This window comes from Notamacropus eugenii, chromosome 3 (assembly GCF_028372415.1).
Source record: "Notamacropus eugenii isolate mMacEug1 chromosome 3, mMacEug1.pri_v2, whole genome shotgun sequence".
NCBI classification, from domain to species: domain Eukaryota; kingdom Metazoa; phylum Chordata; class Mammalia; order Diprotodontia; family Macropodidae; genus Notamacropus; species Notamacropus eugenii.
Window position 1 is genome coordinate 297,617,864 of NC_092874.1, and position 13,956 is coordinate 297,631,819.

General features: G+C 49.0%; 1 protein-coding gene across 1 annotated transcript; it reads right to left on the bottom strand.

Annotated features, from left to right (window-relative positions):
- Positions 1-7,440: 7,440 nt before the first annotated feature.
- LOC140532096 (SUN domain-containing protein 2-like) lies at positions 7,441-12,257 on the bottom strand. The gene is made up of 11 exons (XM_072650640.1): positions 12,183-12,257; positions 11,688-11,939; positions 11,456-11,533; positions 10,689-10,732; positions 10,172-10,337; positions 9,636-9,857; positions 9,370-9,454; positions 9,045-9,160; positions 8,726-8,893; positions 7,798-7,890; positions 7,441-7,554 (listed from the first exon to the last, which is right to left on the bottom strand). Exons 1-11 carry the CDS (start codon positions 12,255-12,257, stop codon positions 7,441-7,443), a joined length of 1,413 nt encoding a protein of 470 aa, XP_072506741.1.
- Positions 12,258-13,956: the final 1,699 nt, after the last annotated feature.

Sequence of the window (13,956 nt, forward strand, 5' to 3'; positions counted from 1 at the left end):
AATTATTTCTCATAAAAGAGGCAAGCAAAAGACTTTTCAGTGGAGGGAAAAAGAGGGGAGGAGAGAGAAAAACATGAAGCTTACTCTCATCACATTCGACTAAAGGAAGGAATAAAATGCACACTCGTTTTGGTATGAAAACCTATCCTACAATACAGGAAAGTGGGGGAGAATGGAATCAGCAGGGTGGGAGGGATGATAGAAGGGAGGGCAGTGGAAGGAGGGAGCAATTTGAAGTCAACACTTAGGGAGGGACAGGATCAAAAGAGAGAATAGAAGCAATGCGGGGCAGGATAGCATGGAGGGAAATATAGTTAGTCTTACACAACACGACTATTATGGAAGTCACTTGCAAAACTACACAGATATGGCCTATAGTGAATTGCTTGCCTTCCCAAAGGGAATGGTTGGGGAGGGAGGGATGAAGAGAAGTTGGAATTCAAAGTTTTAGGAACAACTGTCAAGTATTTTTCTTGCTACTAGGAAATAAGAAATACAGGTAATGGGGTATAGAAAGTTATCTGGCCCTACAGGACAAAAGAGAAGATGGGGACAAGGGAAGGGCAAGAAGAGAGGGCAGACTGGTGATTGGGGCAATTAGAATGCTTGGCGTTTTAGGGGGAAGGGGAGAAATGGGGAGAAAATTTGGAACCCAAAATTTTGTGAAAATGAATGTTAAAAGTTAAATAAATAAATTAATTTAAAACACAAAAACAAAAAACATGAGTGTAGGAAATCCCTGGATGTGGCAAATGCCAAACAATCTCAGCCTAAAATGTATCTTAATGGATAAGAAATGATTGGTTATCGATGTGGGAATCATTTCTGAATAATCTTTGCAGTCAAATCATCTTGTTAAAGCAGAGGACAAAACCCCCAAATTAGAGAGAAAGATAAGATGGCATGCAATCCAAATAGCTTCAACTTGACCCACTCAAGTAAGTGAAAAGTGGTGAAAAGTAGGAAACAGAGGAAGGAAAGGGCAGAAATTGAATCAACATAAAGCAATTGCCACCTAGAGGAGGTCAAAATATCCTAGAAAATATTTAGCCAAGCACCACCTGATCCCATTATCAAATAGAGAAATGTGGCAACCAAGGGCAACACAGGTTTAGAACATGACCTCGTTCCCAAAACCTGAATTAGGGCGATGGAAGATCATGAAGAAAAATTGTGGAAGGAAAAGCTAAATTTCCAGCAATCTAGGTGTGAGATTGAACCACCCCGAGAGTATATATCAAAAACGAAACTGCCAAGGAGACAACAAAAATACTAAAAATGCAACAGATGTGTTGGTGTTTCTGTAAGAAATGAGGTTACCATTGACCACATTTGGATGTTTCTGTCCCTCATGTCCTCTGCTGGATTGAGGAATGTTTATTGATTGGGTACATTGTCTACAAGAGGCACATTCACTTCCTTTCTTTCACTCTCTTTACCCTCTGTAGTCTGGCCTCCAACCTCATTATTCCACCCAAACTGGTGACTTCTTGACTGTCCGATCCTCTCTCAGTCCTCTCTCAGTCCTCATCCTCCATCCATCGCTCTGCAGCTTTTAATAGGATCATTCAGTCAATAAATATTTATTAAATACTTATCATGCACCAGGTGTGTTAAAAGGTAGGAATAGAAAGAAAGACAAAAACAGGGTGCCTGCCCTCAAGGGCCTCACAATCTGATGAGAGAGACAACGTGCAAAAAATGAGTACAAAGAATGTACTGAAAAAGAGGAAAAAGTCAGCAGAAGACAGAATGAAGGCGAGTTGGGGGAGGCTTCTTGTAGAAGGTAAGATTTTAACTGGTGCTTGAAGGGAGCTAGGGAAGCAGAGAAAAGGAGGGACAACATTCCCAGCATGGAAGATGGACGGTCATGTGCAAGGAAGAGTCAGGAGGCCAGTGTCACTGGATTGAAGAAGTGGGGAGTGAAGTGGGAGACGAGTGGAAAGGCAGGAGAGGGCTAGGTTAGGGAGGGTTTTGAACTCTCGTTCAGAGAGGATTCTGTATTTGATCCTGGAGGCAATAGAGAGTCACAGGTTTATTGAGGAGTTGAGTGGCATAGACCTGCACCTCAGGAAAATCAGTTTGACAACTGGAAGGAGGAGGGAGAGACTTGAGGGAGGCACATCCACCGGGAAATACTGCAGTAGTGCAGGCATGACCTTTCCTGTCTCTAGCTTTGACTTCTTCTAGTGGGTGGAATGCCTGTTAGTGAAGGTTGTTGTGTAAAGATGGCTAAGTCTAAGAACCATACTAGCCACAACCAATCACAAAAATGGCACAGAAATGGCATCAGGAAACCTAAGTCACGGTGATACATGTCTCTGAGATGGGTCAACTCCAAGTTTCTGAGAAACACATGCTTTGCCAAGAAACACAAGAAGGAGCTGAAGAAGATGTAAACCAAAAAAACCAAACAATTCCCAAGGTCCAAGCAGAAGCCATGAAGCCACCAAGGCCTTCGAGGTCAAACTTCTTAGGGCTAAGATCCCTGAGGCGAGTGCCCAGCACGCTGGCCACAAGATGGCCACTAAGCATCCAGGCCCTAGGGCTGCCACCAAACGTCCAGGCTTCAGGATCATGAAGCCTGACTCTAAGGCTACAAAGCGCACTGACCTTAAGGTCACCAAGTCTGCCATCAAGGTCACCAAGTATGATCCCACGGCAGCCAAGTCCGATTCTAAGGACACAGAGCCCAGTGATTCCAAGGCTGGGAAGCCTGCTGAGTCCAAACCCAAAGATGCTGGAGCTAAAATTACTAGTCCCAAGCCTTCAAAAGAGATGTTTCAAAATGAAAGAACTTGTTTAAATCCTAAAACATCATTTTCCCCCAGCCATGGTATGATTCTTCACTACTTTGTACAAATAAAATAAATGGTGAGTCATAAGAAAACAACAGTGCACAGGAGATGAGGCCTGGACTAGGGTAGGGGCAGCATCAGAGAAGAAAGTTCTGTTTTTGAAAGATGCTGCAGAGGTGAGCCTGAGGAGAGATGGTGCCAAGGTGAAATCTGCAAGAGATGTTGAAGGGTGAAATCTGCATGACATATTGGAGAGGTGAAACCGATGAGAGATGCTGTAAAGATGAAATCTGTGAGAGATATTGGAGAGGTGAAATTGATGAGAGGTGCTGCAAAGCTGAAATGGACAAGAGATGTTAGAGAGGTGAAATTGATGACAAATGTTGCAAAGCTGAAATGGACAAGAGATGTTGGAGAGGTAAAACTGATCAGAGATGCTGCAAAGCTGAAATCTGAGAGATGTTGAAGGGTGAAATCTGCAAGGGATGTTGGAGAGGTGAAACTGATGAGAGGTGCTGCAAAGCTGAAATCCACAAGAGATGTTGCAGAGGTAAATTGGACAATCTTTGGCAATCCCTTGGACAGAAGTTAGGATTTGAAGATGATGCCAAGGTTAGGAGCCTGGAAGATGGTGGTGCCCTCTACAGTAATAGGGAAGGTAGGAGGGGAAAGAATAGGGGGAAGATGAAGAGTTCTGTTTTGGACATGTTGAGTTGAAAATGTCTACACGACATCCAATTTGTGGCATCAACAAAGCAACGAGAGATGAAAGACTGGAGGTCAGCACAGGGTTTTAGGCAGAATAGGTAGATTTGAGAAATCATGAGCATGGAGAGGGTGATTCAATCCATGGCAGCTGATGAGATCACTGAGTGAAGTAGAATGAAGAGAGAAGAGTAACGGACCCAGGATTGAATCCAGGGTCTTCTTCTCCTTCCCACTCTTTTCTCTCCAGGTTTTCATGAGTCCAACCTCACCTGTTTTTCTTCCTTCATGTTTGACTGCCCTTTCTCAGTCTCCTGGTCGGGATCTTCATCCAGGTCATGCCTGTTAAGAGGCTGGGCTCCCTAGAGCTCTGTAAAATCTCTGCATCTCTGCCTACTGGATTGGACAGGTTACCTTTAGGTAATTGTAGGACCCAGATTAACTTACTTTCCTTTTTAAACTCTTCCCCCCCACCACTCCCCCCTTAAGTTAGAAGCATAGAGGCAAAGGTTTATTAACCTCACTCTCCCTTCTCTCCCATCTCAAGGTGAGCTCCAGCCTATTCTAAATGTCCCTTAGGTAACCCTGATTTTATGTTCTTGCCCCATTTGTGCTTTGTGCCTCAATGAGACATTATGGGCAAGTGACTCTGGACAGAGAATCCTGAACTCTCCCTTCCTGTTCACTGCTTTATATAAGGTGCATGAGTTCATCAAGCAGGTGGGAACTGCTCCATCAAGAAAGCCATTTCCAACCTCAGTTGAACAAGCACTTTTTCAGACTCTGAGCACTATCTCTCCTTTGGTCCACGAAGCAGTTTGTTTTCGTGACAGGAGGGCAGAACTGCACAGGATAAAAATGTGCATTTCCTGCCTACGCTGCCAAGATCCCAGATCCCTTGTAAAATGGTGTCTGATGAGCTGCTAGTCTTTGCTTGGATCAGAGCAATTCTGCAAAGTGCAGTCAGATTTTAGCACAGTCTGAATCTCAGATGACAGGTGGATTTGGAAAGGGTTAACGGGTTACATTGCCCTACCTGTCGAGTGCTGGCTAATGAGCTGATGCCAGCTCCCTGGGAGGTCTCAGGGGAATTGTCCTGATTGCCCCAGGGATCTCCCCTTTTCTCCGTGCTTGTTCAGCATTTTTATCAACGACTTCAGTGAAATAGCACAAGGTGTGCTTGTCCAAATGTGCCAATGCTAGAGCTGGGAGGGAGGGGTCGAGATGTCACATGACTGATAGGATGGAGGAGGTTTCAGCTAGCTAAAATTTAGGATTCTATCCAAATGAAAATATCCAGTGGAGGTAAAAGCAGAGTCCTCAACAAGAATTAGAAAAGAAAAACCAATGAGTGGGGGAGGGTGATGCAGCCATGGCTCCTGTTAAAGGATTTGGGGATTTTAGGGGATAGCAGTGTCTGTGTGAATCACTAGTTAAACTTGATGGTTGGAATGACCAGTGCCTTCCTGAGGGGCATGGAGAGGCCTACGATCTAGGAAGGGGGGTCAGTAATAGGTCAGCCCAAGTCTGTCCTGAGGAGACCACAGCCAGAGGGCAGTGTTCAGGCCTGAGCATCACAGTGTGGGAAAGAAATGACCAAGGTGAGGTGCATTCAGAGAAGGGTGAACAGAAGGATGAAGGGCTCCAAGAACATGGTGTAAGGCCCTTGAGAAGCTGTCAGAGGACCATGAGAACTGTCTTCAGGTGGCACAGGAGATGGAACTCTGCACCTGGAAGCAGGAAGATCCAAGTTCAAATTCTCCCTCAGATACTTACCAGCTGTGTGACCCTGGACAAGTCATTTCACCTCTGTGCCTACATTTCCTCATCTGCAAAATGGGTCTAGAAATGGTGCCTACCTCACAGGGTTGTTGTGTGGATCAAAGGAGATATTTGTAAAGTGCTCGGCACAGTGGCTGGCACGCAGTAGCCACTCTCTAATGCTACTATTTGAAAAGTGATGTGGAAGGGGGATTAGCGTGTTCTGCTTGACCCAGGATGAAAGAACGAGGAATAGTGGGTGGAAGATGCCCAAAGATAGATTTCAGCCTGATTTCAGGACAAATTTCCCAACAACTTGAGCTGTCTGAAAGTGGAAGAAGACGGCTGGCAGTTTGTGATGTGTTTAACCCTTGCTGGAGCTGTCAAAGGCATGCTGGTGACCCCTTGTTGAGAAGGCTGTAGAGTATATTCTTTCTTTACACCTGAGTTGAAGTGAATAGCAATGCTCAGATAAAGTGTCTGCTGGGTGGCAGGCCTTGTGCTAGCTATGGGGGAGACCAAGGCAGACACAAAGCTCTTTTCCTTAGAAAGCTGTCCTGCTCCTGAAAGATGGAGCAGGCACACAGAGGAATGTCTGTCTGGATAGGTGTGTGTTTATGTATGGATATGCAGACACACACAAGGAAGTATAAAACATCAATTTGGGCGCACTGAGGGAGGATTAAGACCAGGAGAGGCCTTGGGTGAGCTTTAAAGGAGCAGGCAGAAATGAGAAAGCCTCCTCTGGTTCCCTTACCCAGCTTTGCTTCTCCCAGCCCAGGCCTGGGCTTAGCTCCCTCTCGATGCCCAGGACAATCCCTCCCAGGCCTCACTCAGCAGCAAGGAAGCCACCCTTTAACCAGGGAGTTTCTACCAGAATACCACCTTCTTTTCCCCACTACTCCAAGTTGGCCTCAAGAGCAACAGGTGGACAAGGAGAAGCCACAGATCCCAGAGAAAATTTATATTTGCATAGGCATAAATTAGAATTTGTTGATTAAAAAATCAAAGTAAAGAATTAAACAGTAGCCTTTGTGATGGGGAAGAACTAAGACCCCATCTGTAGGTTCCTACGCAGGGCTGCTCAGACGCCAGCTTCCTGGTAAGCGAACAGAAGCAGAGGGAGCAAACTGGGTTGAGGGCCAGCTAGGGTCAGCCTGCCACTGTCTGCTGGTGACCCCCAAAGCCTGCAGATGAGTGAGTGCCCCTGCTTGCTTCAGGGACCAGTGGCCAGCCCTGTGGTGGGAAGGCCTGCCTTCCCTCCTACAGTAAAAGGCAGGAAGGATGGCAATGTCACTGTGAGGATCCGTGCCTGACAGCCTGCCCCCCACCCCAAGCTGGAGCTGGAGTGAATATCACCCTGGGCCCCAGGGGGAGGAAGCCGGAAATGAAGCCTGTAGCTTTTCTGTCTGATAACAAAGAACAAAGAGATCTATGTATAAATATAAATATCTATCTATATACATAATACAATGGGCCCGCAGGGCCAAAGAATTTGCCCTTCCCCTCCCATCCCAGCCTTAACTCCAAAAAACTAACCCCAACTCTATCCCAATAAACTTAACACCAGGGAATTGTGGCCAGTCCCAGATACTTCAGATTTCAAAGACTGCCCCCATCATGCCCCATGGTAAAGAGAACTATGCATGCTACCATGGACGGGAGCTTTAGCCACCTGCTGGGGCATGCCCAAGACAGACTGTCTACCAGTCTGCCCTTTGGAACTGCCCAAGTTGTCATGCCCTCAATAAACCAAGTTCTTTGACCTAGACTCTTGGGCAAGGTAAGCTAAGGTGGCCTAAGCTGTGGTTCTGAGTGCTGCTGAGCATAATAAGGCCCTCATGATGTCTTGACTCACACCTTCAACATATCATACATAGCTGTGTATACACCTCCTGAGGGCAGGCAGGGCCTGGTAGGGAGCTGGGCCACCTGACCCTCAAGAGGATGGGGAGTGAAACAAATAGCTGAGCTGGTGATCTCCTCTCCATCAGAGAGGGCAGGGTGGGGCCAAACTGCTCCATGGTGGTAGGCTCCCACCTTGTATCTCTCCCAGAAGCCACAGTGGCCATAAGGGATGAAGTGTGGGAGAGGGCGAGAAAGTAGGATGAAGTGCTTGCTGGGGGAGGGGAGGGGCTGAAGGGGGAAAGAGGGGAAAGGCCCTGGGGGGGAGAGGCTAATTGGCAGGCTTCCCATGGACCCGGAAGCGGTAAATGCAGGTGTACTCAGGGTGACCCCAGTTGCTTAAGATCCGAAGTTCGACCACCTGGTATGGGGCTGTGTCATTGCCCTGTGGGAAGAGGAGACTGGGGTCAGGAAGGCTCGTGATCCCTTGGTGGACATCCTGACCCCAGAGCCCGTCCCCCCCAGGCCTTCTTCAGTGGCTGAATGTTATCCCTCAGGTTGCTATCAGAACCATGGGGTCCTGGCTCAAACTGCAGCTCCTAGCAAAGCCACAGCATCCCCATGGCTGGTGATCTAGCCTTCAAGAGCACCAGCCTCCCTGGGACACTGTGGGGCCAGCCCTCCATACCTGAAAGTGGAAGGTCTGAATGGACTCCCCAGCATTATCATAGGTAAAGTGCCCGAGGGCCACCCCTTCCGACTGTGAATCTTCATTTAGCCCCTACAGAGAAGGAAAAGCAAAGGGAAGGGATGGATGGATGGATGGATGGATGGATGGATGGATGGATGGGAGGGGGTTAGAGGAAAGGTCATGCTGTTAGGACATGAATCCAGATCAATCCAGGGAGGCAAAGGAAGGGGAGGTTGTGGAGGAGGAGGTGGAAGAGGAGGAGGAAGGGGGTGTAGGGGGGGATACATTGGGGAGAGTAAAGGGGAGAAAGGAAAAGCCACCATGATGTTTCCTTCTTTGGTCCCCTCACCTTCCAGCATCTCTCACTAACTCAGTAGACAGATCCTTTTCCCTCCAAGCCCCTGGCCTCCTTCTCTGCCTCTTCCCCTAAGCTGCTGAATGGCTTGGGACACACAATTTAATTGTAGGTGCCTCAGTTTCTTCATCTATCAGGATTTAGGTCCTGAAGCATCGTGTTCCCCTACACGTTTCTTCTTCTCCTCTGGCTCCACTTTTTTCACCCACATCCTCCTTATGAGGACATTCCAACTCTGCCCTAAGGAGGTGACTGTAGGGAATGGTGCTCATCATCCCCACTCAGCTCCCCCATGGGACACCTGGCCATGGAGGCACCCATGTATAAAGGAGTTGTATAAAAGGACCCTGAGACAGCATTGAAATCTTGACTGCTGTCAGCTGTCCTCTTCTGGCTTCTCTCTAAGAAGAGGGGGAGCAGGGAAAGGGCTGGTTGTGGAGTCCAGAGACCAGCCTCAATATCCCAGCTGTAAAATGGGCACATCCTTCCATTCCTCACCTCACAATGCTGCTGTTAAGAAATGGCTGTCAGGCATACGGGAATGGAGAGCTGCAAGGCTCAGATACTCACCAAGATGACAAAATCCTTGGGGGCGCTAGGGATGTTGCTGATGGGAGACAGGGCTTTGGGTACATGCTCCAAGGTGACAGCAGTGAGGTGGATGCGGGCAGATAATCGAACCACAGCAAAGCCCTGGGGGCCCCGGAATGCCCAGCAGTTGCCAGGGTAAACATCTGGCTGTGGGCAGAAGACAAGTCAGGTGACAAGTCAGGTGGGCAGCCAATGGAATAGATTTCCATTGTGTAATCCTCCCACCTTGAGAGCCCAGCCCCCACAGAAGGTGGGAGATGGCAGAGAGCCAAGCTGGGGGCCCTTTGTTCTGTCATACCTGGAGGATGGCTCTTGGGGACTGGAAATAGTACCACAAGGGGATGCCAAACAGACTGAGAAGGGCCGTCTTGGTATCATAGGTCTCTGAGCAGCGGCTACTGATGATGCTGGCCCCTGAAAGAACAAGAGGGAGAGAAGTGAGGTGGGGGCAGCTGAGGGCTGGCAGGACACAGAGGTAGTCCTGAAGATGAGGGGTCACTGCCAGGGCATCAGCCCTTCAACTGCCCCGTCCCATAAGGGGCATCATGAGTTTTTAATTCCTGCTGTCCCTTAATGGGCAACCATCATGTCCCCAGCCCTCTGGCTTTCTACAGGCTACCTACCTGAGGACTCCAGGGCATAATCCACTAGCCCAATGCGGTCTTCACTGTATCTCTTCAGGGCCTCATTCACAATCTGGTGCACATCCTAAAAGACAGGCATGGATGGACTCATGGGCCTAGCTGCCTGCAGAACTGGCCCAGCCCTTTCACCAGAGGGCCACGTGTGCTACCTGCTCTGCCAGGGCTTCCCCTTCCTTCCCTGGAGGCTCCTCTCAGGGCAAACCCATGACCTCCGACAGGCAGACAGGGAATGGGGCAGGCCTCACCTCCTCTGTGACCCCAGTCACTCCTTCCTTGTGAAGGGTCAGCCTCAGGCTGGCAGCAGCTTCACTGGCAGATTTGACCTGCCCTTCTGCCACCTGAGTGAGGATTCTGTGCTCCAGGTCCCGAAGTTGGGCCTGTACCTCCTCCAGCTGAAGAAGCCCAGCCTTAGCGCCCTTGTCTCGAAGAAGGTACTGACTGATCCAGGCTGGGAACTGAGACTCCACCTAGAAACCACCAGAGACCATCCACAAAACAGTAGAGGTAAGGAAGAAAGAGGGCCGGGACAGGGGACCTGGGGAGGGGGTGTCTAGAAAGACTCTGAGAGCTCAGAGCCTATGCATGTCTTCCTGGTGCCAGGGAAGGGACGGTTGTGAACCAAGTGACTGGCATTTTTCAACTGCTTTCAGGTCTACCAAAAAAGATCTCATTGGACCCCAGTGGACACCTTAGAGGGTTGGGTCTCCCTGGGCAGATGCTCAGGCAGCCCACCTTGGAGAGAGGGGCACATGTGGTCTAAGTGGTGGACTGGAGGACTCACATCACTGCGCAGGGCTGCCATCTTCTGTGGCCAAAGGTCTACTTCCTCTGCCACTGCAGCCTGTCTCTGGCTCAGGGCTACCAGTTCCTGTCTCAGGCCAGCCAGCTGGGCCTCCAGTGGACCCATAGCCTTTAATATGTTGTCCTGGAAGGCTTCTTGGGCCAAACTAGACAGTGACAAAAGGAAAAGGGAAGGGCAGCCACTGGCTAGTGACACAGGATAGAGTCAAGCAGAACCACTATCAAAGGGAAAGAACAGAACCAGAGATCTGGGTGCAAGTCTTCCCTGACATTTACTCCCTGTGTGACCCTGGGCAAGTCATTTCCCTCCCAGGCCTCAGGACCCTCATCTGCTCTCTGAGGTCCTTACCAGCTGGGATTAATCCTATGGACATGCTAACCCAAGTATTCTGGCTCTACTGACACCCCCCCAGAGAATCTCAGTGGTGCTTTCACTGGTCTAATTTTCTAGCCTTCCTTCCCTCCTCTTCTCTTTGCCAGTTAGTTTGGGGCCTTACCTCTGCCATTCAGATTTTAGCTGGAGCACCCAGCTTTCCAGCTCCTGTAAGGAAGATGATGGCACAATGAGACTGATGAAAACACCAAACCACACTCTGGGGACTCATTGTCTCCTCTGGGTGGACCCTCTGTCTGCTAAGGAGGATCTGAGTCTCTGCAAACTGTTGGGCTCCAGAAATCTTGACCTTGAGTTTGGGCTAGACCTTTCAAAGACTGGACTCCTCTCTTATCATCCCACCAAGAGGAGGCATCTGACAGAGACCCCAACTCAGCTGAGATTAGGCATGAACCACTTTCCCTAGAGTGGTGAGGTCACTTCTCAGTCCCTGAAAAGAGTTTCAAACTCAGCTGTTGAGTTACAGTCTTCTCATTGACAATCTTATCCCTCCCTAGTCTTCATGCATGGATGTGCTCAGTACAGGAAAGGGGTTCCAGAAAGGAGCTACAGGAGGAGGCTTAGGTTGCTTTAGATCAGTAAGCTCTCTGCTTATCCTTCGGACAAGGGGATCCAGAGTCCTCAGACAGGAGCTCTCAGGGACAATGAGTCAATCGAATATGCTCCCATACAAGTATGGAATCTGGCCAGAAACCTGTAAGCAAGTGTTAGGTCTACTGACAGCAGCACCAACATTTCCAGCTACAAGTGACCTCCCCCAAGACGTCTCTGCCCCCTCTCCCCCACTCCCCGCACCCTTTCGCCCGCCCCCCCCCCCACCCTCCATCCCCTGTGTCTCTGCCTCCAGAAGCGTCAGAGCTTCTGGATTACCTGGGATGCCTGAGAAATCTTCTTTAGAACATTATCCAAATCTTGCCGATGTTCTGCCCTGAGGGTGGTGAGTGCTTCCTGGAGACCACAAAAAAGGAGACAGGCGTTCAACAAGACCCAGAGAACTTGGCAGGTCCTGCCAAGCCCAGAGTGCTGCCTCACCTCAAGACCTCTATGCCTTCCACTAGCTGGGCTTGCCGACCTGGTCTTCTTAGCAGAGCGTTCTCCTCACCTGGATGTTGGCAGTGGTGTCCCTACGGAAGTCCTTCTTCAGGGTGGGTTCCCATTGGCTCATCAGGCCCTCCAGGAGAGTTGAAATATCCTCGTGGCTCAGGCTTTTTCCACCTCCATTCCCACTGGCCCCCTGCAGCTCCAGCAACTCCAGCCTGATGGCCTCCTTCTGCCAACGTGCAGAGTATTCAGAAGCCAGAGTTTCCAGCCGCCTTTCTAGGGCATGAACCTTGGACAGGACATGCTGTTCAGCCTTGGGAACAAGGAGGAAAACACACAAAGATGAAAAGTCTCTTAGGAGGAGGAACAAGGAGCACTGGGCATTTGTTAAGCACCACTGTGTGCCCGAGGTGGGGCTGAGTGCTGAGAACACAAGGACCAAGAAGGAAACCTTTCTTGTGTACGAAGAACTTCCATTTGAATGGAGGAGACAAGGACATTAAAAGCCACCAGGTCGTTTAACTGCTGTCGGCAGATTTCTTCATTTCACACTTACGCTATTTACAAAAACGTAAGCATTGTTGGTCTCCGCCTGAGAATGGAAGTTCCTGGTCAATGGGAATGGTTTCATTTTGTGTACCTGTGTCCCCTAGTCCGGGACCCGGCACTGAGGAAGTGCTTAATAAATACATGTGGGTTGACAGGCTGACTGGAAGAAAGAGCACCAGAATGAATTCTCAGCATGGGGGCAGCCATTTGGGTAGGGTCACCGAGTGTGAAAGGAGTACAGAAGACCAATGAGGCTAAGGCTGGAAAGACAGGGTGGGGCTGTTTTCCTCTGGGGGGCAAAGGGGAGGCCCTGCCATTGACTGAGGAGGGAAGTCACTTGGTCTGCTCTGTTCTTAAGGAAAGTTCCTTTGAGAGCAGAGTGCAGAACAGACTGGAGGCAGGGAGGCCACTCAGGACACTGCGGCAGTGAGCCAGGAGAGTGATGAGGGAGGGCCAGGGTCACCAGGGTCGAAATGGCAAAGAAGCTGAGAGAGCTCAGGGCAAAAAGCCAGGTCAGAGACCTCCCCAAGAGGTACAAAGGAGGCTAAGCATGCAGAAGGTCCCCTCCCCACCAACCACACAGCACAGGGGCAGAACCAAGAGAACAGAGGGAGGGTGGGCATTTTTGATGAGCCCAGCCCACCTCCTCTCTAACCATCTAGATAATGTGCCAGACCACATTCTCATGAGGAAAGCCAAGAAAACATCCCTGTGCGTCATTTCTCCAGCCCAGGGAAGCTTAAGAAATAAGAGAGCTGTGGACACTGAGGTGGGGGCTGGCCAGGAGCCCAACATAATGGCAGCCAGGACAGTGGGAAGCATTTCATTGCCCAAGGATGGTAAAAGGGCTAGAACTGAATCCCTGAGCAGGAGCAGATCCCAGGCTATCCTGGGAGCATGAAGGGGGCCAAATGACTCTTCTAGGCTACAGACGTAGGGCTGAGAGGAGCAGTTATGAGTGAGCGAGGCCCTAGCTGAGCACTGATCAAGAAAGGGGTTCTGCAAAGAGGTTCTGGACCTGAGCCCCAGAGCACAGCTGGGGGCTCAATGTTCACTTTTAGTCCTGCAGTGGGATACCTCGGGTAGGAGACCCAGACGCAAGAAGAGTCAATAAGTTCGGTCCCTCTGAACCTGCAGAACCTCAAAGTGTGCTAACAATGACTGAGTCCAATAACATTCTACAGAAACTCCAGCACCCGCAAGCCAGAAGACCTAAACCTGAGTCAGGAACTTGCACAACTCAGACAAGAATAGCAGTGAACAGATATCACCACTATGGAAGCACTGAAAGTTTGCGGACTGAACTAAGAAAGCCCAGAGGTGAGCTGAGCCCAATGCCAACATCAAGTTCATAGTCAAGAAATAGGCTGGAAGAATGAGTAAACAAAACTGAACCTGACCACAAAGGGCTACTATGGCTCAAGACAGAAAGACAGAAGAAGCCAATGACTTGAAGATATCTTTAAGCAAATCCTCCAAGAAAAAGGGTAGATTGGATAAGAGTTGAACAAGAATTCCTAGAAGAGTTAAAGAATGAGATAAAAATGAACAAAAAGTGATTTTAAGAGTGGAAGAGGAAAAATTTTTAAAAAGCGGTACAAGAAAGATATGAGAAAAGAATGAATAATTAGTAAAAGAGGCACAAAAATACTGAATTCCTTAAAAATTAGAACTGAGCAAATAGAAGCTAATAACTCTAGGAGACAACAACAAAAAATAAAATCAATTCAAGAGAAAATGTATAGGATCTCATACAAAACTCCAATGACCTAGAAATGGAT

Coding starts and splice junctions, on each gene's coding strand:
- LOC140532096 (XM_072650640.1), bottom strand. CDS start 12,257: ATGAAACCATTCCCATTGACCAGGAACTTCCATTCTCAGGCGGAGACC. Junction 10,733..11,455: donor AGATTTCTCAGGCATCCCAG/GTAATCCAGAAG, acceptor TCTTCCTTACAG/GAGCTGGAAAGCTGGGTGCT. Junction 10,338..10,688: donor CTAAAATCTGAATGGCAGAG/GTAAGGCCCCAA, acceptor GTCACTGTCTAG/TTTGGCCCAAGAAGCCTTCC.